This window comes from Jatropha curcas, chromosome 9 (assembly GCF_041381405.1).
Source record: "Jatropha curcas cultivar XTBG-Jc1 chromosome 9, XTBG_Jcur_1.0, whole genome shotgun sequence".
NCBI classification, from domain to species: domain Eukaryota; kingdom Viridiplantae; phylum Streptophyta; class Magnoliopsida; order Malpighiales; family Euphorbiaceae; genus Jatropha; species Jatropha curcas.
Window position 1 is genome coordinate 10345432 of NC_143159.1, and position 26725 is coordinate 10372156.

The 26725-nt window shown below is 32.8% G+C and overlaps 1 protein-coding gene across 1 annotated transcript; it reads right to left on the reverse strand.

The window, feature by feature from the left end:
• Positions 1-9651: 9651 nt before the first annotated feature.
• On the reverse strand, positions 9652-16853 carry LOC105635476 (WD repeat-containing protein PCN). Its single transcript, XM_012218544.4, has 11 exons — positions 16467-16853; positions 16232-16375; positions 15643-15946; positions 15488-15551; positions 15205-15318; positions 14936-15098; positions 14554-14704; positions 13797-14392; positions 12793-12974; positions 10449-10709; positions 9652-10254 (listed from the first exon to the last, which is right to left on the reverse strand). Exons 1-11 carry the CDS (start codon positions 16629-16631, stop codon positions 9945-9947), a joined length of 2454 nt encoding a protein of 817 aa, XP_012073934.3. The 5' UTR covers positions 16632-16853; the 3' UTR covers positions 9652-9944.
• Positions 16854-26725: the final 9872 nt, after the last annotated feature.

A 26725-nucleotide genomic window follows, 5' to 3' on the forward strand; every position in this document is an offset into this window, starting at 1 on the left:
TTCTTATGTGTGTGTGCTTAATGCTTATGAATATGATAGAGCTCCATATTTGTATGAAAAGAAATGGGAGAATAAAGAACTGGAAGGTGAAGTCCCTCATTGGACTGACCCACACAAGAACCTAGGAGATAGACTTAGGAATAAGCTATTCATTTGAGGAATTAAGGAGAGTCATAGAGATTAATGGGCTGGAATCATCATTTCACGAAAGTAGGTGTTCTTATGATTCTAGAACGTTTATGTTGTTGGGAAAAGAGGATAAATATAAATGGACTCCTTCCCCTTCAAGATGCATTCGTTGATAGGTTGAAAGAGGAGATTTAAGATTACAATGTTGTTCAATGGTGTTGATCCTAACACTAATGCTTCCCTATTTGATAAATACAGATTTAGACTATTTGCTTGTTTTTCATTTTAGTTAATAGAACAAACAGATTTTCGGCTATTTTCTAGACAATACATTTGGATTCAAAACTAATACCCAGTCCCCCTATCCTTGAGGGCGATATCTTTATATATACTAATTGCACAATCCGTACACTTGCGAAATTGCTAACACTAAGTTTTTGGTTTTAAAACAATCAGTAAGTTGGCCTAAGTGTTAGTGCTTCGTTGAATGAAAAACAATTTAAAGATGCATAAATGCGCGGCAATAATAAGAAAGCAATTTAAAGTAAGTAATAAAAAACGCGATAAATAAAACAATGAAAGAATAAAAAATGAGTGTCATTTCTAGTCTCGTTTAGAGAATTCTAGAATTACCACACACCTCCCAATAAGAGATTAAAAGGCAACATTTAAATAAATAGAGCTAATCAAAAGAGAATGTCATCTCTAGCGCCTATAAGGGAATTCTAGGATGACCACACGTTTTTCAAATTAAAATAATGAAAGCATTCATTGAAAGCAATAAAGGAAGCATAAATAAAAGAAAAGCACAAAGAAAGGAAAGAAGAGAGTATTGCCTCTAGCCCCTTATGGGGATTCTAGGACAATCACAGGTCTCCCAATGAAGTGCATAAAATAAGCAAATCCGAAAAAAGCAAGAGAAATGGACAAAAGGAAAAAAAGAATTTTTTTGCGGATCTTTGGTTTGCAACTTGAGTTTTAGTTGTTGAGTTTGCATGTTTATCCTATTGAATAGGAATCAGAACCAAGCAGTTCTTCCCATTGTGAAATGGTAATTTTAATTATGAAAAAGCATGTTTGTGCATTGTTTTGAGTTGAAAGTTGGCATTAGTCGCCATTTTGGGTGAAACAGTGTCATTTGGTTTGAAAAAATGGCTTTAGTCGCTAAATTGATAGAAAAGTGGGTTTAGTCGCCGATTGGATTGAATAGTGGCTTTAGTTCAAATTTTATTGAAAAGTGGCTTTAGTTGCCAATTTGATTTGGAAAAGTGGCCTTAGTCGCTGATTGATTTAAAAGTGGCTTTAGTCGCCAAATTTATGAAGATGTGGCGTTAGTCTTCAAGTTTGTCAAAATGTGGCTTTAGTTGCCAATTTGATTTGAAAAAGTGGCTTTAATTGCCGATTGATTGAAAAGTGGCTTTAGTCACCAAAGATTTTGAAAGAGGCTTTAGTCGCCTAATCATGTAAAAAATGGTTCATTTGGCATTTTGTTGCCAAAAGCTTTAAGAAGAAAGTAATAAAGCAGTGCAAATAACGAAGCAAAGAAAACAAGCAATCCTATCCATTCATCTAAGTCGTATCATGCCATTCAAAAGCTTAGAGTCTCACAGTGAAGGCAATTACAACAAATACAATACATATGAGGTGCTTAAATTGATACTCAACAAAGTGTTAAGGCATAGGTATAGTTCCGAAATTATTTGTCAACTTTAAAGAAATGATGTTTAAATTCAAGAAAAATAATTCAAAGTCTCTAACCTAAAATATGTGAGTGAACAACTAACTTAAACATTCTAAGAATTAAAATCTTTAAACTAAATTAGACATGCATTTAATTGAATTCAAAAAGGTCTAACTATTTATTTTTGTAGATTAAAAATAAACATTCAACTAATCCTAAGCTAAGTAATCATGCATCTTAATTAAATCTAAGTTAATCATGTAATTGATTAGGTTCTAAAATAATCATGTCTTAATTTAATCTAATCATGCATCTAATTGATTCTAAGTTAATTAATTAAACATTGAGCCTAATTATTTAATTCTATGCTAATTGACTAATTCTAAGTGATCATGCAATTATATAATTTAAGTGCTAAATTAATATAATTAATCATATGCAATTAATTAAAATTACCTTTGTACTTAATTAACTAATTCTAGCCTAATTAAATAATTCTTAGTGATCATGCAATTTGTTAAATTTAATTCTAAACTAAAATAAATCATGCATTTAAATCTAAGCTAATTAAACATTAAATTTAATTAATTCTAATTAGGCATTTAATTAGACTAGGCATTTAATTAAATTAAAATAAATTAGACATTTAATTAAACCAACCTAATTAAATATTAAATCTATCCTAATTAAATTAAAGCATTAAAATTAAGAGACATGTGGGGCCTACCTCTTATAGCGTGCTTTATCGGTGTCTTGGAGGCGCGTCCAAAATCTTCCATTTGGAAAATCCTTGACGAACTCAAAAAAAACAGGGTATGAAAAACCTTAAACTGTTATGGTGTTTCACTTAAGTGAAAATCCACACTTGGCCAAAAGACTTTTAGGAGCAAATGCCTTTAAATAGGTTGCTTATATTGCTCCAAGTCTCTTTTGTAAGTTTTTTATGTTTTGAATGACGTTTTTAGTGGGGTATTTATAGGCTTAGTAGGTAGTGGAAGCGTCCAAAATTAGGCAATGCGGGATTGGGGGGCAAAAATTGCACCGTTGGCTGGCTAGCCGAAGCCGGACGGCAGCAAGGCTCAGCTAGTTGGATGGCAGAAAGGCTAGGCTTGGCTAGCCTGGCTGGCTCCTCCAGCACTGTAGTTCTAGTGCAGTTTGACACTTTCTAGCTGGTTTGACCGATTTGAGGACCATTTCAACTCCGATTTTAGCCCGTAAGTTACTATTGGAAAGCTCTTTCAGTCTACTGTCGAATGGTGCCAGCCTTGTCTCAAAAATCGTAAATTGGAGAGAATTATGACTGAAATTGCAACTGATTTTTGATTTTTTCATGGATTGGCTATCGGTTTGAACTACGCATTTTGTGATTGATTTTGCTTAATACAAGGGTATGAAAAATGTGTTCACATAGGCAGTTCATCCATTGCTAGCTTCCGTTTAATAATAAGTTTTCTATGTTTTTTATGGCAGTTTATGGAAGTCTTGTGGAAAGTCAACAGGATCAATTATGGGACTGTCTACAAACTATTAATGAGGGTATGGGCTACTCCTTGGATGTTGGTTGGTAATTTTAATTCTATTCTTTCGGCTACTGAACGTTAAGGTGAGGGTCAACTCTAGAACCGGGATGTGTAGAGGTTTCATCTCATGGTTTGGGAACTCAAATTTGTTGGATATGGGATTTAAAGGGCTTAAGTTTACATGGAGAAGGGGAAAATTACATGAGAGGTTGGATCGAGCCATTTGCAATTGGGATTGGAGATTAAATTTTCCAGAAGCTGCGGTCTTTCATCTTTCCCTTGTCATTCTGATCATAGGCTGTTGTTGATTAAATTGCATAGCATAGTGGCTTCTAATGTTAGTAGGCGGGTGTTTCAGTGCCAGGCAGCTTGGATGACCTATACAGACTTTAGCTCTCTAGTTTAGAAAGCATGGAATGCGGATAATCTTTTGGTTAACAATATTGCCCACCTTACGCCCCGAATTAAGGTGGGGAACAAGGAAGTTTTTGGTAATGTGTTTTATTGAAAAAAATCTTTTAAATCACATTGCTGGAATTCAAAATTGTTTGGAGCAATGATACTCTCAAAGGCTTGCTGACTTGCTTACCCTTTAAACTGAGTGAGACCAGGTTTTGTTCTAAGAGGAATTAATTTGGTTCCAAAAATCCAAGGCTGAATGCTTGCAGTAGGGTGAAAAAAACGCTCCTTATTTCCATCTAAAGACTATAAAGCGGAGGAAGCGAAATCGTACAGAGATGTTGAGAGGAATGATAATGGGGTTTGGATTACAGATCTACAGCATTAAAACAGCTAGCAGGTGACTTTTTTGCTACTTTCTATGCACAGAAGGTCCCTTACTCGCTCATTTTTCCTACTACTTGTATGTTCTCGTCTATTCCCCTTTCCAGTTTTAATTTATTATAAAGTCCGATTGTTGATAAGGAGGTTCGGGAAGCTCTTTTTGGTATGAAGCCTTTAAGGCTCCAGGTCCAGATGGCTTCCATGTGGGTTTTTCTAGAAATTCTGGTTGGTAGTAGGAGGTGACATTTGCTCAGAAGTTCATAAGGTCTATGGTGGTAATAAAATTGAGCCTGAGCTTAATCGCACTAGTCTACGCTCGATGGTGTATAAAATTATTACCAAACTTATGGTAAATACTAAATAAGATCAAGCTTATTCTCTCTCGTTATCAGTCCTACCCTATTCAATTTTATACCAGGTAGGCATATTACAGGTATTATTATTATTGCTTAGGAGATTGTTCATTCTATGCGTAGGAAGACAGATAAGAGGGGTTTTATGGCGATCAAGGTGCATTTGGAAAAAGCGTACGACAGGATTTGATGGGATTTTCTCCATGATTCTTTATTGGATGTGGGTTTGCCTATACCTTTAATTAATCTTATCATGGATTGTGTTTCCACGTCTTCTATGCAGGTCTTATGGAATGGGGAGCTTTTTTACATGTTACATCCTTCTAGGGGGCTCCGCCAAAGGGACCCTCTATCGCCATATCTTTTTGTTATATGCATGGAGAGATTGGCTCATTTTATTTCTTTAATGGTTTCGCAGGGATTATGGAAACCAGTTTATTTGAATAGGGGTGGGCCTCCTCTTTCGCATTTATTTTTTGCAGATGACTTACTTTTGTTTGTAGAAGCATCGAAGGACCAAGCGACTGTCATAAATAATGTGCTAGCAGATTTTTGTGCTTCTTCAGGTCAGAGGGTAAAAATAGCCAAGACTAACGTGCTATTTTCTAAGACGAAATTTGTGTGCTAGCTTAGGATTTGGGAGATAACCAGTTTCGGTAAGTATCTTGGTATGCTTCTCTTGCATGGTTGCATTACCAAAAATACATATCAACATATTTTAGATTCGATTTCTATTCAGTTTGCTGGTTGGTCGGCATCGCATTTGTCTTTGGCGAGTAGAATTACCTTGTCTTATTCAGTGTTAGCGGCTATGCCATTTTCTCCATGCAAACTATTGTTCTTCCTATAAGTGTTTGTAGTAGGGTGCAATAGGCTTGTCGTCAGTTTATCTGGGGGTCTACGGCTACTAAGCAGAAAATGTCGTTGGTGCATTGGAATATGGTTCAAATGCCTAAGCATTTGAAAGTAAACAAATTGCAGCTTAAAAGTAAACAAATGTTAAAATTTTGATTCAAATAATGTAAAAAAATGGACTTCATATCCAAGTATTTAAACAATAAATAATAAAATCAAGCCCTAGTATTCATATAAATAACAAAAATTACAAGTGAATCAATTTTAAGGTGTAAAAATAATGAGTTGGATATTTATTTAAATTATGGTGTAATGTCAACTAAGTTATTAGTTCAGGGTGCCCAAGGTGCCCAGGATACAAAAATCGATTTAGAGTGAAATTGCAATTATTTAAAAAGTTTAGGTGAAATTGATGGTTAAGCCATTTCATGCCTATTAATAATGCATCTTTTCTAGATTAACCAAACATATGTTTTAGTAAAAATTAAAATTATAAATTTGTGATGAATAATATTATACTTTACAGTAATTAGTTATTTTTAATATTAAATTAGTCATTTTTATTCCTTTTGTAAAAAGTTATAAGTATTTGCAAATTCTATATTTTATTGTATTTAAAAAAATTATATATAAAAATTTAGTTGAATCGTATTGAACTCGATTGAACCTCCCAATTCAATGAACCCCTGCCTTTACCCGTTCAATAACCGGTTCGATTCTCAGAACACTGGATTCAGCAGTTCATACCAGTTGATAACTTGTAGCTGATGGCTGATAGCGGATAGTTGATTACTCTTCGTGTTTGGTAACGAGGGAGTATATATATACATATAATTAATTAATCAGTTTACTAGTGTGTTGCATAAATATGTTTTAAATAGAATATGGGTGAGCTAAGAGTCCATTTGGTTTAGCGGTTTATGCCAGTTGATAGCTTTTAGCTAATGGTTAGATAGCAGTTAGCTGATTACTGCAGCTAACTACTGCTCATGTTTGATAAATTTTTGATAGCGGTTGTTGTTAAAATATACAATGACAATGACCATTAAAACATAATTATTTTTATATATTATGATGTATAATGTGATATATATATATATATATATATATATATATATATATATATATATATAAAAGATGAATGTATTATTTTTTATTTAATGATTATATAAAAAATAAATTAATTAAAATTTTGAAATAATATTTAAGAAAAAATTTTATTTTTAAATAATTATCAATAAAGTGATAAAAAATATTAATTTAAAAAATAAATATTTTAGCAATTATTTTTATGACGTTAATGAAATCTGAAATGACAAAATATAAATAAGCTCTAACTATTGTGAAAAAGCTAAAAAACGTAGGTGATGGAATCAATAGCTGATCGAGACTTTTATCAGTTATTAGTTGTTGATTGAGAGTTTTATCAGCTATGCTTACCAAACACCTACAACCTAGCTGTTTAGCTGTTAAGTACGAAACAGCTATCATTTACATGAATCAACTAAACTAAATACTCTCTCAGTCATTTATGAGCAACACAAAACTTAATTTGAATAGTACTATAAATATTCTAGAATATTCACGTTTCTTAAAGTGCACTCTTAGGATTCCTATAAATAGAGGATGACATTATTATAAATGACACGCAAATCAATACAACCAACTCAAATACACTAAGCATTTACTTTATTTCTTATCCTCTTTTATTCTTTCTTTATCTCCCTTTCTTTTTCAACTACCTAATTTAGGGGTGCAACGGTGTGGGTATTTTTGGATACCCCCGGTCCGACAGGGGGTGCAACTTGAATCGGAATATTTTAATCCAAATCAAAATTCCAAACTAAATATTAATTTGGAATAGAATTTTGGAATATGAAATTTAAAATGGAATGCATTTTGTAAAATATTGGTATATGGAATATAGAATGGAAATGAACAATAATTCCATATTTATATTCATATACCGAATTTTTAGAGAGAAATTGCAACTATTTAAAAAGTTCGAGGTGGAATTGAAAATTAGGCCGCATGTAATAAAAAAATAAAATTATTTTATTTAAAAAATAAGATAATAATTCAAGAAAAAATTAAAAAAGGTAAATTATGTGAAAAAGAAGCGTGTAATAACATATTCTACAAAATAATTTTTTCATTTGATGTCAATTTTGAAGCCCAACAACAACAAAGAATAATTTTAAAAAAAAAAACCATAAAAGATAGATCTAGAAGTAATCTATATATAATCTTGAAGCAAAAATTATTTTTAAAATGTTGATGTGGCGTTCTACTTTTTGAGAATTCTCTTTTTCCTTTTTTTTTTTTTAAAATTTTCTAATTTTTAATGCACTTTCATAACATTTTTTTTTTAAAACTTTTGTTATAAAATTTTCTTTATAAAATTTGAAAATTTTATCTATATAGATAATCTACAACAAAATAACATTTTAAATTATAAATGTTTAAATTTTTAAATTTTAAACTCAAAAATCATTCTATCTCTATGGGAATTCACCTATTATAAATTCAAACTCTATATCAAAATTTACTTATTAATTCACCATTATATTCTTTGATACTAAATTATTTTTTTATGTTTAAGAGCATTGCATACTAGTGGGAATTGTCATTGATTTATATCCATATTAATCCAAATTTACTGTTTGATTGTATGAGGAACAATATCCAAGAGGGTGACCTGGTGCAATCCTGAAATCACTTACTGATCTTTTATTATGTTTTTCTTAACTTTTGTTATTACACGAGGACTAAGGGACTCAAGTTAAAGTTAAAAGTAGTTTTGCTAAGCTAAGCCGGCAAGAGATGGAGTCTCTAAGCCTTAACATGAGATCCCGACATCTAAAGATGCCTCATTTTCTGCAGTTTTTTAATTGAAGAAACTAGATGATGATAAGGAGAATTAAGAGATAGCATAGGTTATTTTGTATGTTTTTCTAGCACTAATATTTACATTTTTAAGGTAAATGAAAATTTGAAGAGGGATATTAAGATGCATGGGAATTTCTATCTCCATTCCCAGGTATTAAAGGATATCCTTGTATTTTCTGTTTATTTATTTTACATCCTTTAGTATTTGATTGAGATTTTATCCTTTTTTAACAATTATTTTTGGTGTTTTTTGTATTGTGCTTTTTAGAGTTGTCTTCTAACCTAATTAGTAATGTTGTGGGTATCTTTGTTTTTTTTATTTTATAATTTTATAATTTTTTTATTTACAATTTTGTCTTTACATTTCTTTAATAGTTTTGTCCAAACATTAGTAATAATAAAATTTGAAACAAGCATCATCTGTCTAACTAATTATTAAATGCATTTGAAATATCCCTAGTAATCATAAATATCCCTAACCTCTCCACCCATCCAATCCAAATCTCATATCTTCACCCCTCAAACCCTCAAAGAGTCGACATCACTTTATCACTCTGTCCTTTCGTTTCTTCTTCCTGTCAACATAGCTTTAGCTTGTTACTGCAACTATGCACTAAACTTCCTAATCAAACTCTCTTGTTCTCTTCTTTATCATGTCTAGGATCATATTCAAATCCGTTTTTTTGCTAATCTTAAACCCCTATTTAACCTCTTATAAGTTTGAAACTCTGCTATTAGGCTTCAGGCCCCTCCATTTCTGAATCTTTTATCCAAAAAAAGAAAATATACCGAATCCACCATAAACCCATAATCAAAAATCCCTCAACTCTTATGATTTTGATAAAGTCTAAGCTCTCAATAATCAAACAAGAAAGCATGGTCAATAATGAAAAAGGAGAGTCAAGAAATTATCATCTTACATATATTTCGAGCTGAATAGCTTTCCTGTGAATATTCTGATGGCAAATAAAACTAAAAAATAGAAAATAGAGAGAAGAAAGATCTTCATACTCGGACCGGATCTATTCGCTTAAAGATCAAACACTGAATTGGTTCACTCAAAAATTTTACCTTGTACGATGAAACAAAACATTGAATAGAATTGCCAATTGGATCAAGCTCACAGCCTGATTATTCGACCAAATTGATGCTGTTAGTCATTAGGTTAATAATCCAATGGGCATGCATCTGTTTAGTAAAAGAGGTCAATCTCCACCGTCTTATGTAAGCAGTGAGCAAACACATAACTTCTACTCAAGCAAAGCGATGACCCAAGAATTCTCTCTTATGTAATAAACACTTGGAAACCACAAACACAAATTTGAGCTAACCTGCATACTTAAAACACAGACCAATAAAATATGCATATTTCTAGCTGAATAGGCTTTCTTTACATATTCTGATAATAAATAGAACAAAGAAAATAGAAAAGACAGCAAGAGGAGGAGAACAAAGATTTTACTACTTGACTGAATCTATCCACTTACAGATCAAAGACATGAATTTGAACAAGGTGAAGAAGAAACTCTGGCAAGACTAAAAAAACAAAAACTACTTTAACAGGTCAGCGATTATTTTAGGAATACAATTGACAACATTCTTTTGATCCCCTCACTCAAACTCTTCAACCCCATCTCGTATCAAAAAAATCTTTAATGTATTGTCAAAATTGTGGGATCACTTGCCACATTTGCAATCTCTGTCTAATGCCATAAACAAGCATTGGTAGAGCAGTTATGTGCCAAATATATGTCTGTGTACAGGAGGGGCATCGAAAGTTTTAACCACATCCATCCATGGTTTGTCTATGATCAAGATAGAATTTTCAGAAAGGTTTCCAATAAACAAAACAGGATCTCTGAAAGCAAGAAATTCAAAATTTTTTTGATGTTTAGCCTCTGTTTGACACTCTTTCAACTTACGTTTCAGTCTCCCATTAATAAGACTGTTCCGTAACTTCTTCATTGGAGAAAATGAACCATTTACTAAATCATTGTCCTCTTCTCCATCCACTGGCATCCCAAAGTTAATCATGCACATAGCCCTACAACACAATAAAAATATAAGCAATGGTTTTATCTTTTAATTACATAGAAAAATAATGAAAATGTATTCTTCCAAAGTAGACAGAAAATGATATTTTCTATATTTCTTGTTATCCGCCTTGACCATAGAAGATATTAAAATAATCCACCTGTGCAATGACATAAAAGCAATCTAGTAAGAAAAAAGCAGCACCTGGCACTATAAACAATAACAGATGGCGGACTTGACAAAGGTAAGAATGACATCCCAATAACCTCCCCAGGAAATTCTTGGTATCTCTTTGGCAGAACATATGTGTGCCGAATAGACCATTCTCCTAACTGTTTTGCCTCCACATCAAATGCATAGACCTGGTTTGAAGACGTTGTGATTACAAGCACATTGTTATTTTGAGGAGGAAAACCACCAGCTGTAACAGAGGCACCATCCAATCTTGATATAAACCAATGCTGCCTGTTCCACAAGAATAAAATATTGCAAAACAGTAAATCATTTTGAATAATCAATTAAAGTATTAAGTTGAAATAAGCATCCAAACCTCACAGTTACTCTCACTCAATCCCTTCACCATTCTAAGCAATTTGTCCCAAATATCAAAAGGTTTCTAATGAATCGTGGACAATCAAAAAAGCTCCTAGGCTCTTTCACAAGTGGATAAGAAGTACCTCAAACTTTTCCAGTCTACAAAAACCATTTCTTCACCAGAGAAATCAATCATTTGCATCAAATCACAAACTAGTTAGAGTCAGGTATATGAATACTTCCAAGAAGTAGTAGATCTCTTGAGACAACTTCTCTCCGTATGGTTCTAGGTCTACCTTTTCCCTATCCAGCACCCTCCACCATCAATGCATCACACTTACAAACCACGGCATATGGAGTGAATTTCACCCGACATACCTGAACTCTAGACCCTATTTCAGTGGCATGACTAGAATTCAATTTGTTACACAAAAATATATGAACTTTAATTAGTGCGACAAAAAAAAAGGTATCAGACCAATTTACCAGTGATTTTAAGCTGGAAATCTGAAGTGAACTGTCAAAAAGCATTTAAGTTAGTTGAAAATGCGACATCAGCTTTGGCACACAATTCCCTAAGATCACAATTTTCTCTCTTATGCCATATCTTTTCCCTTAAACTGATGCCCTAGCTTATGAACACTCAGCGTCTTCATCCACAGCTGCCAGCAACCTCACCAACCACCATCGCTGCCAGAGGACCCCAAACCATCTTTCTACAAATTGACGTTCCATATTAATAAAATACCAGACAGAAGTCCAACTTTTTAGATCCAAATTTCATTTTAGTTTAGTTACTTTTCTCAGCAGTAAAATCAAGTCTTATAGAGGAAGGACTTTGAGGAGGTTTGTTCTGGTTCCAAGAAGCCATAATCTGAGAAGAGTATTAGTTACATCACCGACAATTATTAAGTATTAGTTAAATCACTGACAATTATTAAGAGGCGAGTGATGTGTTCTTGCTGCTTGTGACACCTTTGCTGAGGTATGATTCAAGAAACCTTCGCCGGCAACTGAGCTTATCTTCTCGAGCCCTAGCTCACTCCAGCTGAGCCTCAGTTTTGGCAAGCCGGCCACGAAGATCTTCTACTACAGATGTGTTGTCGTTTTCGGATAAGCCATTTCGTGAAGGGATTAGGCCGTCTGGTGATAAGGGAACATCAGTAACCGTAACACAAGCTCCTTGTGTCGCACATGCAGAGAGGCTCAGATTCAATTGGAGCCATTGATTTCTTTGATTAAAGGCGTGATATTTGAAAGTAGTAGAACAAGTGTGCTTTCTATATGGATTTTCTGTTCATTTTGTTGTTCAATTTTCTGGAATTGTTTAGTTTTATCGTTTGGTGAATTCTGTTCAATTAGTGATGCAACAACATAGTATAGATAGAAAGAGAAGAAGACAAGGAAGAGAAACGGGCACCAGTATTCAATGGGCAGGAGAGAGAAAATTTTGTGACAAAGCTGATGTGGCAAGATTATGTGGCATTTTCAGCTAATTTAGATGCCTTGACAGTCCACATCAGAATTCCGGCTTAAAATCACCGGTAAATTGGCCTGATGCCTTTTTTTTGTAACACTAATTAAAGTTGATATATTTTTGTGTAACAAATTGAATTCTAGGTATGCCACTGAAATAGGATCTACAGTTTAGGTATGCCGGGTGAAATTTATCCGACCATATGAGGGTCTACATAACATGACCACATTTGCATCAATAGTTGAAAAATTAGGATTAAATCACAATTTTTGAACAAATCTTGAAAAGTTCATTAGAGCCTGTATATAACAGACTTTATAACACTCAATTGAACTAAACAATACATAAAAGCTCCTAAGACCAGCATCCATTCAAATAAAAAATCTCTGAATGTGCAATTGAGGATGATGTCTAAACAATCAGAGATAAAAAAAAAATAATGACAGTATGCAAAAACCATGATCATGTTTCAGATAACACTATATAATAATAATTTAATAAATATAGATCATTGCATGGAAAAGTATGCTTAGATACCTTTGCGTTTCCAGATTAAATATATAGAGATCTCCAAAGCAATTGATGGCAGCTAACCACTGCCCATCACCACTGGTAAACATTTTAGTTATAGGAGGTTCAGTTGGAGGTAATTCCTCATCATAGTCCTCACGCCGAGGCGTGAAAGAATGCACTAGTTGTAAGCTGCTCACATCCACAACCTGCAGCAATTTATGTAAATGAGAAAGATGGTATCTAAAACCAAGCCTCTAGAAATTGAGAATATCTAGACTGTCTGAAAACAATAAAAATCAACATGATAGTTCATAAAAAATGGTAAAAAAACTATTATATTTTAAGCTATGGGAAGGAAAAATACAGAAAAAGGAGATTTGGGTTATAGCAGCATGCAATCAGTATCATAGATTTCAAATCTTACAATTTACAACAAAATCCTGGAAAAATAGTAGTCACAACACTGTACCAGGAAAAGGGTTAGAAAAACAAACTCAAGCAAACTTCATGCGCCCTGAAACTTTTAACTAGGGAAAAAGACAGAAAGGAAATAGCAATACTAAAATAATGCATCATGATTTACATTAATAACAGGATCACTTATGCACCAGAGTAGAGAGTACCCTATTAAAAATTATATATATATATATATATATATATATATATATACAGTTTCCATAATAGCAAAATGGGAGTACTTAATGCTCATGCACTTCTTCAAATTCTGTTCAAATTCTGTTCTTATGTTCATATTCATGTCTACGCTATAACAAGTTGGTACTTGGTAGAACTCCTATAATGAACAATTGCACAATTTTTTACTCCAAATTAAAGAAAGGGTAGCATCATATTGCCAATTAAGATCCATGTCCCACAATAAGATGGGAACATTTTCATTATAAAAACAGCTACTTAGAATTTCAAGTTTTCTTTATCCATGTCACAACATATAACAGTAGTGAAAATTATGAAATTAATCACACAAAAAAGAACAGACAATGAAACAAAAATTAAATATCAGAGCTTACATAGATTCTTCTATCGTGCCCTGCAATCATCAACCGTGAAGAATCAGAACTAAAAACCATGGAATGTGCATATGGTAAGTTCTGTGGGAGTTGCTTTTTATTAACAGTCCATGTAGTTTTGCCACCGTGTTTCTTCAACTCAAATAGATTGGGTTTAACATGATCTGAATAAGCAAATAGCTTCCCTGAATTAGAAATGGCACTGCATATGATCTTCCGAGATGCTTTGGTTTTAATTCGAGCTAGTAAATCTGTATTTGCCTGGCCTCTCGAAGGACCAGGACAAGTATCTGGCATGGCTCCACCTTTCATGCGAACACAGAGAATATCTAACCAATAAGAACCCTGAATTAGAAGCAAAGAATTCTGGTTGAATACAGTATTAAGAACCAACTGAATTGGTACTCTCTGTGGTGCAGGACAGATATCATGAGGAGAGAACTTGGTGAATTCCTTGGCAGAATAGGCAAAGAGCTTTGTGTCATCACCAGCAGAGATAAGCATGGGAACACCCAGATGAGCCCACTTACGGTAACTAAATTCAATTGGCCTCTTCCTACTGCGAATTCTTTTCACCCCTTCATCAGGCAATGCATCTGCCATTTATACACAGTTTAAATGACCGAGAAAGATCTAGATCAATAACAAAAAAGGGCAAGTAACTATGCACGAGTCAAGGATGCAGATTCTAGAATGCATTTGCACCAAGAGAAGTACTATAAGTATTAAAACACATAAATTAACATCTGTTACAGACCTTCCCGACTGATTGGTACTGCCACTGTCAACGCCCTAACATCATGTGTATGAGCTCTTACATAACCAACATAAACCCATTTCTTCATCATTTTAGCAGACACATCATCACTAGATCCAACTGTCTCACTAGAAAGCTTATAAAGAATGACCTACAAATAGAAGCAATGTAAATTTTAGCAGGATAGTTAACTCCATTCCCAACTAACATGAAAATGTGAAGCATATAATGCTAGAATACAGTTTTTCTAGCACATCTACTAAACTTAAAGAATGTTCTGTGATAATACAAGGGTAGAAGTTATAAGCTAGATAACCAATGTTGGTAGCATTTCTTAAAACAACAGTTCTACAAGAAGAAACCTGTAAAACAAAACCTGTACCTGGCCATCAGATCCAGCGGAGAACACCCTGTTATGACTAGGTGCAGCTGCCAGCGCATTCACATCACCCTTATGAGAAGAATGCACCTGTAATAGAGTCCCATGCAGAGAGTCCCAAAACTGAACACTACCAGTACTGTCTGCACTAACAAGGGTCCCACATCTGAAATTGACAATCATTGATCATCAGCAGTGCAGAAAAATATATATTGACCTGGATATCAACATACAAAGTCAAATGGTACATATACAAATGCTTCCATTTCTACCTGAGAGCAAGTAAAGACCACACACAAAGTTCAGGTCCACTACCCAAGCCACCAAGCCCAACTGTAATCCTGTATATCTCATGACCCATTTTAGCATCCCAACACCTAACAAATCTGCAAGAAGCCTAACACCATAAGATAACATACATTTAAAATAAAAGGAAGAAGTTGCTCTACTGCAAGAGTTACAAATTTTTGCAACTCTGCCGAAACTAATAGCTAAGTGAATGCATCTGAATACCGAGAGCTTTGCAGCACATAATTACTCTTATGTAAAACTCACCCATCACTACTCCCTGAATATATCTTACTTGCATCAGAACTCCATGTCACACTTAAAACACGTCCTGCAAATAATTATAAAAGCAAAAAGGCTCTTCATCTAAAAGGAAAAATCAATGACACAAAAGAGAAGCCAGATTGGTGAAGATATCTCACCGCTGACCCTAGGCAACGTCTTATTGTATATTAACTCATCTGAGTCAGGAATAGTGTATATCCGCACACAGCCATCATCACAAGCAATCGCTACACGTGGATCCTCAATAGCAAATTGCTCATGAAGTTCATCCGAGTCAGAATCATCACCACTCTCACTGGATTGCTGATCATCAGTATCATTCTTCTTATCACTAAATCCATTTCCAAGATGCTTGGCCTCAATATCCTTTTCACAAGGTGTATTGCTAGAGGGTGCCACAGCCATCTGCCAAATTGAGACTCCAATGGACTCTAGGACAGTCTGCAGGTGTATGCGCATAAAGAATACAGCTTATTCAATGAGTAATCAAGATTATAGAAACATCTGTCGCATTACATGGGGACTTAAATATAGCATAACAATTGCTCTTCCAATACTTTTTTTGAACTTGGACATCATAAACCAAATAGCTTAAAACAAAATCAGCTACTGTCTACTAAGAAATACCAGATGTTTGGAATAGCAAACATAATACTGCTAATGCAAAAGATTGGGTGTTACTAAATACAATAAGTAAAATATTTAAAAAAAGAAAATTTTTTTCACCTTCTGCTTCAAGTGAAAGAGATCCCACTCTGAAACTGAACCATCAATACTAGATGAGAACAATCTGCCACAAGGCAATTCTTCCGTGCCTACTCGACACCACACAAGCGAGGAAACTCTTGAATCAGGCTTTCCATGAATACTCTATATACAAAATCAATCAGAAAAATCAACTAATTAACAAAAATGAACTAGACAAACACTTCATATAAGATATAGTTACAGTGAAAAGTACCAGTTGGCAGTGCCAACCAACGGAGCCAGGAGAGACCAGCCAAATCTCAAGTGAACCATCCTCACGAGCGGCAGCGACCTGTGAGTCGTCTGCACTGGTGGCTAAGGCTACAACTGGAGATGGTTTCCACTCGATTGAGCTGTTCCTGTAAACAGCTTCAAGCATTTCGGTGTTTCAACTGCAGGAGATATCGAAAATCCTCGTCCAATTCCCCTATAAGTAATTAATGTTCCAAACTAAGTATTATGAATTCCTTTGATCGGTGAGGCGGCGAAGAGAGATCAGCTTTGAAACGCGGCGGAGAGAAGAGAGGCACAAAGTTTCAGGGTTTTAGGTGAGACCCGTTTTCTAAGATTGGTCATTGGTCAAGGGAACGAGACGGTGCAACTGCTTTGGTTAAGGGTGGGTTGAGTAAAGCGGCAATATTACCTGTCGTTTTGAAGCAACCCGGAATCCCTTATCAATGTACTTTTCTTTTTGTTTGTTTTTTGTTTTTGGGATATTATAAATTTGGTGTCGAACTTCCTAAAAAATTCTATTTCGGTGTTTTAACGAAAAATTTTTGTAATTAAGTATTTGTATCCATTAATTTTTTTCAATTTAGTGTCGTCCGATTACGTGATATGTCGGAATTATAATTAAGAGGTCCGATTACGTGATATGTCGGAATTATAACTAAGAGATGCAGACTCATTTGACATTTTAAAATTTGTTAATTAAGCTCTGAATTGGCAGGCCACGTCGGATTATGCAGTTAATAAAGTGGATAGATAAAGATTGAAATAACTTAATTGCCCCTAATATATATTGTTGAGGAAAGTGAACCGATCAACAACAGTTTTCATCGTTTTGTTTTAGGGATTTAAGGATTGAAAGCTATATATTGAAAAAACAGAGAAATATCTCAATCAAAACTCATTCATTTATAATCTGCTGAGAAAGGACGGAGATGGTTGTGTTGTGTTGGTGCTAGTTCTTCCTATTCCAATAGGCGAAGGTGGTAAAACTCTAGTTCTTGTTTTTCTGTTATGACCTATTTTCTAGTTTGATTAGCAGGATGCAGAAGTTCTCTGGCATCTGATTGTCATTGCGATATGTTTTACCTTGATCAAATTGTCATTAAGATGAATTTTGACATTAGGATATCTTTGTTAACAATAAAAAAAAGGATAATGTTATTTTTGGTGCCTGAATTTATCCCTTTTTTATTTTGGTGTCTAAATGGAAAATAGTGACAATTGAGTGTCCAGACTTGTATTTTTTTTTTTTAATTTAGTGTCTCCTAATGAAAAGAACAGCCGGATTGTCTAATGTGATGAAGCGGAGCTCACTTATGCCTACGTGTCTGTTTATATGGCTGACTTGTAATCCATGCCAAATGTCCAACATGGCAAATATGATTAAATTACCTATTTATCCCTTAATTGTCACTATTTTGTTTACTTATGTAATAATTTATAAAAGAAAAATTCACTATTGTTGCATAAATAAACAAAAATAAAATAAAATCCATTGTCATCTCCCACTTCGTCTCTTATTCCGCTCTTTCTCTGCCTCTAAAACCCCATTGCATCTCCTCCTTTTTTATTGGGGTTTATCAATTCTCTGCCATTGACGATAATAGTATCAAGAATAGGGCTCTCTCCAGCCCATTTCTTTTATCTTCTTGCTCTGCTTACAGACTCAATCCTCTTCTCTTCTCTTCTCCCAACGACATCATTGCAGTGCTTTGTCCCACTTTCTTTTCCCTCTTCCTAAGCTTAGATTCTTCGCAGGTAAAGTTTCTACAACTCCACTGACTACCATATTGGTTTCCTTAAAAAACAAAAAGAAAATATAAATTTGCCTTTTTTAAGTACTTTAGAATCTAAAACACCAAATTCTCAGCAGCTAAACAGATTATTAAACGTAATGCCACATACTTTTACTAATGTAACTTAATATTTTCTTTTAGCTGTTTCCTTTTTTTTCTTTTTTTCCTTTTTGGATCATTAATTGCTAAGAAAAGAGAATCTTGTTCTTTTTTCTACTAAACTATTTTAAGTGCATTTTTAAGAATGCATTTCGTTAAATTCCAATTTAATTTCTTAATGTTGTTTCTCATTTTTAGATCTCGAATTAGTTAGGGATTTAGATTGTGAATTAGTTAGGGATTGCATAAAGTAAGTGTTTGACCTGAGGTTAATGAGGTTAAATCGGTAATTTAACCATATTTTCCATGTTGGACAACTCACATGGATTAAAAGTCAGCCATATAAGCAGACATGTAGGTATATATGGATCCACTTCGTCCTATCAGACAATCTGGCTGTTCACTTCATCAGGAGACACCAAATTGAAAAAAATGTAAGTTTAGGCACACAATTCTCACTATTTTTTTTCAAACATCAAAATAGAAAAAAAAAAAAAAGACAAATTCAGGCACCAATAATAACATTATCCCTAAAAAAAAAAAAGAAAAATAGAATCCGATAGTTTGGTGTGGTTGGGTGGGCAGAAGCTACAGCGCCGCACCACCACACACCGATCCCATAACCATTAACCAACCCTTTCCTTTTAAGTTTACTAAATATTCATCATAATTATCATGCTAAACAATTGCTTTTACTATTAATTATAAAATCACACACTTTGTTAATGGGGTGCTTTTTACTATTAATTATAAAATCACACTCTTTGCTAATGGGGTGCTATGGAGAACTCTATGGTCTACATTTCTGGTCCTCTTTTGAAACTTAACGGTGATTGTATTTCTTAGTTTAGTTCACCTCGAATTCATTTCAATCTGAACCACACAATTCTTGATTTGCTTTTGGTTTTAATGGGTTTGAGTTTGAAAATCCAACCCAGCTACCTATCATCCTAATTGTATTTCCGGCTTGCCACATAGGTAAAAAACACTAGATTGAAAATGTTTTCCATCAAGACACTAAAATAATTTTTTTGAGGGAAGTTCAGACACTAAATTTATAATTAACCATTTTTTTTGACACAACACAATGATCATTCATTATTTATTTTATTGAAAACTTATTTGATCTAAGCTTTTTCATTGAGATAAATGAAATAAATTTGTTTATTTAAGCTGAAGCAATAAGTTATTTAAAATTTTGTTAAATTTTATCTAAATGAAGAAGTTTATTTTTAAAATTGATTCAATACTTTATTTAACTTATTGGATAAAAATACAAAATTGCAATTGTATTGTAATAATTAAATAATATCATATACCACTTCTTAATCATTGAATGATTAATTTTTCATACCACTTATTAATTATTCAGCTCAATAAATTATTGATTCAAAATTTAATATTTAGAATTCAACCCAAATATAAATTTAGATTTTAGGAGTTATTGAAGTTAACTAGTCGCGCTTTTATTGATTTGAACATAATATGAAGGAAAATTACTATTATGTCCCACTATGTATTGAAATAAAGCGACTCCATCCCTCCTTTTATAAAATGCTTTTTGAAGTCCATACCTTTTCAATAGTTAAACTAATAGGTACTTCCGTCCAAAAAACTCATTTTTTGCCGGTAATGTCTAGTCAAAAGTTATAATTTCTTTATATTTCTTTCACATTTTCATTTTATATCAAATCATCCAAACCTCTCTCCCTTGAAAATTTGCAAAAATAGAGGAAAACAAAATTCCACCATTTTGACTCTAGATTCATCCAATCAAGCCAAAAAAAAAAAAAAAATTATTCACATCTTAACGAATGGTAAGCAATAAAGGAAATTAAAAATGCAATTTTCCCGTCTCTTAATTTTTTTTCTTTTGTTTTCTCATAAACCAACCAAATAGACCAAAAACAAAACCTTCAACTTCAACCCAAAAAACAAAATTTTTAAAGAATTTATAAATTCAACCATATTTTTTAGGTCATCAATTCTATTATTCTCAAAATAAGAATCTATTATCTCCATTCCATAATACTTATCATATTTAAGAAAATAGTTTGTTGCAAAATACTTGTCACATTTGTAGTTTCAAAGAGTAATAAATATTTTTTTTCCATGTTTATCCTTTATATGTGACCAATAATTATTACTTCAATTTAATGATTTTCTTATAGAATTAGTATTAAATTAAGAATAATATAGTCAATTTACTCAATAATTTATTATAATTTAGACAAATTTAATGGTTTTTTTAAGAGACGTGAAATTCCAAATGTGACAAGTATTATAAAATGAAGATAGTATTTACAAACTATAAGTATATTCTCCCACTTAGATCGCAACAAAAAATAAACATATACAATCATATTTTAAATAATTTTAATTTTTTGGATCCAAAGTCAGATTTCATTACCATAAAGCTTTGAAATCTGGAAAAATTTATCATCATTGTGGCTTATTAAATGGTCTGCAATATATTGTTTTGTATATATTTACTTCTATTTTTATTTTTTTTATGCTTAAGCTTCTAGAAAATATAAAATAGCACTCACATATCTGATTATTATTATTTTTGTGTTTGACTTGTCAGTTTTCAGGGAAACAAAAGGAAAAAGGGGAAGTAATGAGACAAGGAGTGAGATTGCCAAGCATTGATAAAGAGTTGCAATCTAACCTAGACCATGACCCACTATCTCAGTTGCTTTAATGGAGACACTTAAGCAAGCAAAGACTCATCAACGCCGTGGCTGGAAAAAGAAATAAGCATTAAAAATAGAAAACCATAATCGATAGAGTTTGTGTACAAATTTGCTTGAGAGATGATAGCTAAGGTTTTAAGTGAGGGCGAGAGATTAGGAAGAGAGGAGAGATTGGGATGAAAATGGAATAATTTTTAAGGGTGTATTAGGTATAAAAGTTTTAGTCTCTCTCCTTTAACCATCGTTACAAAAGATATGGACTTCAAAACGCATTTCTAGAAAAGTAGAGATAAATTAGATGTATTTTAATATGTATAGGGATATAATAATAATTTATCCTAATATTAAACATTATATATTTACATACTTCTTTATATTATAATATTAATTAATAATAGTTTAATGTTAAATTTCTGTTTTTTTGGAATTTTAAAAGGTTTTAGACCGATGCTAAATTGATAAGTTTTATTTGAATAAAAAGGGAACAAAATTGGAAAGCTAAAATTCGACTTTAATTACTAATTTGTTTAACATTTATTTGCTATTGATATTAATCAATACCATTTTTTTTTTTTATAAAAATAAATAAAATGTAAAGAACCCGCCAATTCTAAGCAAGAAGTTATTTTATTGTTTCGACCGCCATAATTGATTTTATACAACTCATTAAAAATGTAGGTAGAGGTTTCTGCATAATACATTTGATAGTAGTGATGATGAAATTGGTTTGAATGTTGAATTTGTTTTAAATGTTGAACATGAAGAAATTGAAGCAAACTGTGAATTTAAAGTCAATTTTAAAAATAGCCATGAAGCTGGATATAATAATGTATGTGAAGAAGATGAGGTTGATGCGCAAGTGGTAATAATTTTTTTTATCAGCAAATAAATTTATTTCATTAACTTATAATGTCTAAAAGAAATTTATTTTATCTAAGTACTAAACCGAGCCAATAGGCCCCCCACATACACCCAACCTAACTTGAATAACTTTAAGTAAAAAAACTTGGTCAAAACGTCAATGCTCACCAATAATGGTACAACAAAAAATCAAAAATGCTAACCAACATCCCATACTAACATAAAAGCAAAGCAACAAAAGAAAGAGCCAATAAAACGAAGCCGGCCTATTGAATGCCATTTCTTGAGATGAGAAAAAGCAGAAAAAAGACTGGTAATAAAGGTAGTTTGCAGCCAACCTGAAAAAAGAAAGCATTAATGTATCCAAGCAACAAAGGGAGAAGTAGTATCAATACCTCTCTTCAAAAAAAAAGTAGTATCAATACCCTTTTTTGACAGTACATCTGCAAAATGATTACACGATCGACTTACATACTTGAACTCTACTGAATTTAGTTATGCTATTATACTAACAAAATTATTAAAATTCTCCCAAAACCTCAAAGGATGATTACTTTTTTGAATAATCCACCCAATTGCATTCCTAGAATCCGACTCAATAATTAATGGTGTGTTCTTAAATTCTGATGCAAAGAACAAATTCACAACATTAAAAGTAGCAAAAAAATTCAGCTTCATTGAAGTCTAAAATGCCAATAGACTGATAAAAAACACAGACAATCCAACCCAAAGAATTTCTTAGAACACCTCCAATGCCAGCGGGGCCGGGTTTCCCTTTTGCAACACCATCAATATTAAATTTCAATTTTTCTTCACAATAATTCTCCCAATTAGAGTGTACAACATAATTCACATCTTCGTTAATATTCTTTAATCCATTACTACACACAAGTAAAGGAAACATGCTCCAATCACTCAAACAAAATGGTAGGAAAGGATACCTTGCTTTTATAATTTCAAAACTTTTGAATTTAATGTTATCAACTACTATATCTACTTCCTCCCTAACATTGGAAAAAATCAACTTATTCTGTGTTAACCATATGCTATAAACAACAAGCTCCAAATGTCGTAGGTTCTCTTTTGACGAAGAAAGCTCTCCCATTTCCAACTTAACTCAACTAAATTTTTAGGAAGTACTCCCATCACATTCCACCATTTAAAAATAGACATACAGACTTTTCGAACAACCTCGCACATCAATAAAGAGTGATCTACAGTTTCATGTTCCAAATTACAAAGAAAGCATACACATGCATCAACATTTTGAAAGTCATTTCTTCTAAATAAATTTACTTTACAAGGTATTTTATTTAGAAAACTTTTCTAAGCAAAAATTGCGATTTTGGCTGGAATAAGAGAAGATCATAGTCCATTCAGATTAAATCTCACATTACCCACATCTATCTCTTTATTCTCTGTTGAAGAATTCAAAGATTTAACTGAAAACGTACCTTTTTTATCGAAGGACCAGATTACTCTATCCTCCATGCGAATTAGAACCGAGACTCCATTTAGATTTGCTTTTAGTTGCTGCCAATACACTTCTTCAAAGCTCCTAAGATCACGAATCCAAGATATTTCCGAACTCCATCTTCCGTTAGTGAAATATCCACAATTGCAAATCTTTTCCCTTTTATTAGAGGCTAATCTAAAAAACCTAGGATAAACTGCACATATAGGAATGTCAAACAGCCAAGGATCACTCCAAAAAGAAATTTGTTTTCCATTGTCAATAATTCCGCATTTTTTCACACAGATTAAAAAATGAGTAATTAAATTAGTTCAATCATAAAATTTATCCTTCATTTTCCATATATACCCCTATATTATTAATTTTTGATAATTTAAATTTCAGAATTGTTTATGGAGTTTTTCAATAGAAAATTAATATCCTGCACATGTTTTAATTACTTATATTTATATCCATTATATTGTGAGAGAAAATAGGAAGAATATGATATGATATGAAATGTTTCTTTTCATTTTTAAAACATAAATAAAGAATTGGAGCATTAAATAGGATGATGGTTGAGGTATCAAAGTTTAGTATGATTACTTAAATTAGACTATTTGGCTAAACATTTAGTAATTCCATGTATGTTAATTATTGGCACAAATTATATTATAAGAGTATTATAGGAAAATTAACCAAAAAAAAAAAAAAAAAAACATTCCAAAAATGAAAATGAGACTATTATTTTGGGACACCTGTTATGGAAGTGGGATTATTTTTTTTGGATGAAGGGAGAATATATTTTCTTATCTTAAGCACGAAAAGATAATGAGGTTTGAAATTGCAAGGACATATGGCTCTTAAGCTAGAATAGGAAAAAAGAAAAATAACTATCAATTATGACAAAGGTAAAAAACTAAATCATGAAAAATTTGTCAAAACTACAAATTATATTTCAAAATTGGAGTTTGAAGGTCTTTATATTAGTAACAAATGTTGCACTAATTATGTAACAGGTGCATCAAGTTCTATCTTTCCACTGCTTGTCAATCAAAATTCATTATGCCTAATCATATTGGTAATAAAAAAAAAATTCTATTATACAATTTATATAAATAGTTTTCTAAAACTGGTAGTGGTAAAATTTTTGTTGGACAAACTTGAAATCTGGGATACTTCTTGAGTGGAATACGTAGTTTTCAACTGTTTAATTGAGAGCAGTGGAGTAATAAAAAAATAATAGAAAATATAAACCTTTGAATTTAAAAGACTAAAAAATAGTTCCAAAATACACTGAATTTCTATATCGTTGGAATTTTAGCCACTCCTCAAGACATAAGTGATCCTTCTTGATGGTTCAAAAAGTAAATTGGACATGTTTAAAGGCTGAAATTTATCCAATAATAGAGTTATAATAGCGCTTCATTACATACAAACAAACACTCTCAACTCCTAAATGCATTAAACCAAGGCGCTTGCCTTCAAAAATAATTTACACTGCTAGATTGTACAGAAGTACATTACCTATAATTTGCTTTCACACAAAGTATTTGACTTACAACTAGCAGCTCAATGGGGGCATTGTATTGATCCTATGAACTATTATCGATTTATTCTAAAATTAGAAAAAAAAACTTCTACTTAATTTTTACCGAGCCAATAATTTGTACTATAACATTCAATCATAACCTTAAATATTAATTACTTTAGGAAATTCTATTCATATAATGCTTTTCTTATGATGCCTCTAAAGAGAATTTGACGAGCTCCATTATAGTTTCTTTGATTATTGAAAGAACTAATAATATGAAATTAAAATCAAATAAGGTATACTTTAACTTTTCCAGCTAAAAACTAACTTTCCTAACCATTAGAGAATTAAAAATTTAACACCCCGCCCCCCAAAAAAAAATAGGTGAATAAAAGCAAAAATTATCTACAGTACTTTGATGAATATTAAAAACAATAACGGTAACGGTAGGTGCACACGGGGGCGCCGATCTCCCATTTACCCGGCTAACAGAAACAGAATCAGGATCCATATAATAGAATCAGGATATAACAGAATCAGAATCAGGATCCGTATAACAGAAACAGTCTCACAAACCCATGGTGACCCACTTCATCCCAATTCCACACAAACAAAGCAAGGCATTGTCACATCACAACTAATCAAGCATTGCAATTAATTGCAGAAATATTGCAAAGTTAAACATCGGAATGCAATACACAATTAGACATTCATACTCAAATGCAAATAAATAAATAGTATTAACAATAAACAACAATGATAGAATAAATAATAATAATGAAAATAAACAATAACAATGAAAATAAATAAGTAATTGAATAATTAAGTAAATAGTGATGATACACTACAAAAAAAACACTCAATTGCGACCGACCTAAATCGGTAGCAGTTTTGCGACTGATTTGCGACTTATAAGCCATCGGTCGCAAATTTTGGCGCTGAAAATTCCCGCGAGAATGGTTAATGATTTGCGACCTGTGTACTACGGATGTGCGACCGATTTTGCGACCGATATGCGACTAAGAGGTTTTCTGTCGCAAAATTTCGCGCGTAAAAAATGGGGCAAAGTTCTGAGACCGATTGGAGACTAAATTGCGACTGATTTTTTGCGACCGATTTATTTAGTCGCAAATCGGTCGCAAATATCGTCCTTAGTCTAACGACGTCGGCTCATTAAAAATTGCGACCGATAGTTATAAAATTTGCGACCGATGTTTCGGTCGCAAAAGTTAGGGCTTTAAACGCCGCACCCTCTCTTTTTTCTTTCTTCTTCTTTCTCTCTTCTCCTTCTCCTCTCCTCTCCTCCGTCCGCAGCGCCGCTCCGGCCCTTCCTGACACCGTTCCAGCCTGCCTGACGCCGCCAGCCTCGCTCCCTTTGCACTCCGGTCACTCTGTTTCGAAACAATCTGAGGTTAGTTTTATTTTGCGATTAATTTTTTGAATTTTTTTTTTCGAATTTATTTGTTTTTTATTATATTAATTTATAGTTGATTTTGTATATTGTTGTTAGAATTTTGTATATGGTTGCGATTAATTTATTTTGTATATGGTTGAGTTGCGATTAGAATTTTTTTAGGGGAGTCAAAATTATTATTATTTTTATTATCACTACAAAAAAAACGGCATTTTGCGACCGACCAATCGGTCGCAAAATGCCAAAAAATCGGTCGCTAAATTCAATTAGCGACCGATTTGCGACCGATATTTGTTGGTCGCAAATATGCTCGTCGCAAAATATTTTGCGACCGATTTTTTCGTCAGTCGCAAATTAGCGACCGATAAATCGGTCACAAAATGGTCGCA

What these genes read in the sequence shown, in the direction of transcription:
- LOC105635476 (XM_012218544.4), bottom strand. Translation starts at nt 16,631, where the DNA reads ATGCTTGAAGCTGTTTACAGGAACAGCTCAATCGAGTGGAAACCATCT. An exon ending in TTGGTTGGCACTGCCAACTG is followed by an intron (nt 16,376 to 16,466) that starts GTACTTTTCACT and finishes TTTTGTATATAG; the next exon opens with AGTATTCATGGAAAGCCTGA. An exon ending in TATTCAGGGAGTAGTGATGG is followed by an intron (nt 15,319 to 15,487) that starts GTGAGTTTTACA and finishes GGCTTCTTGCAG; the next exon opens with ATTTGTTAGGTGTTGGGATG.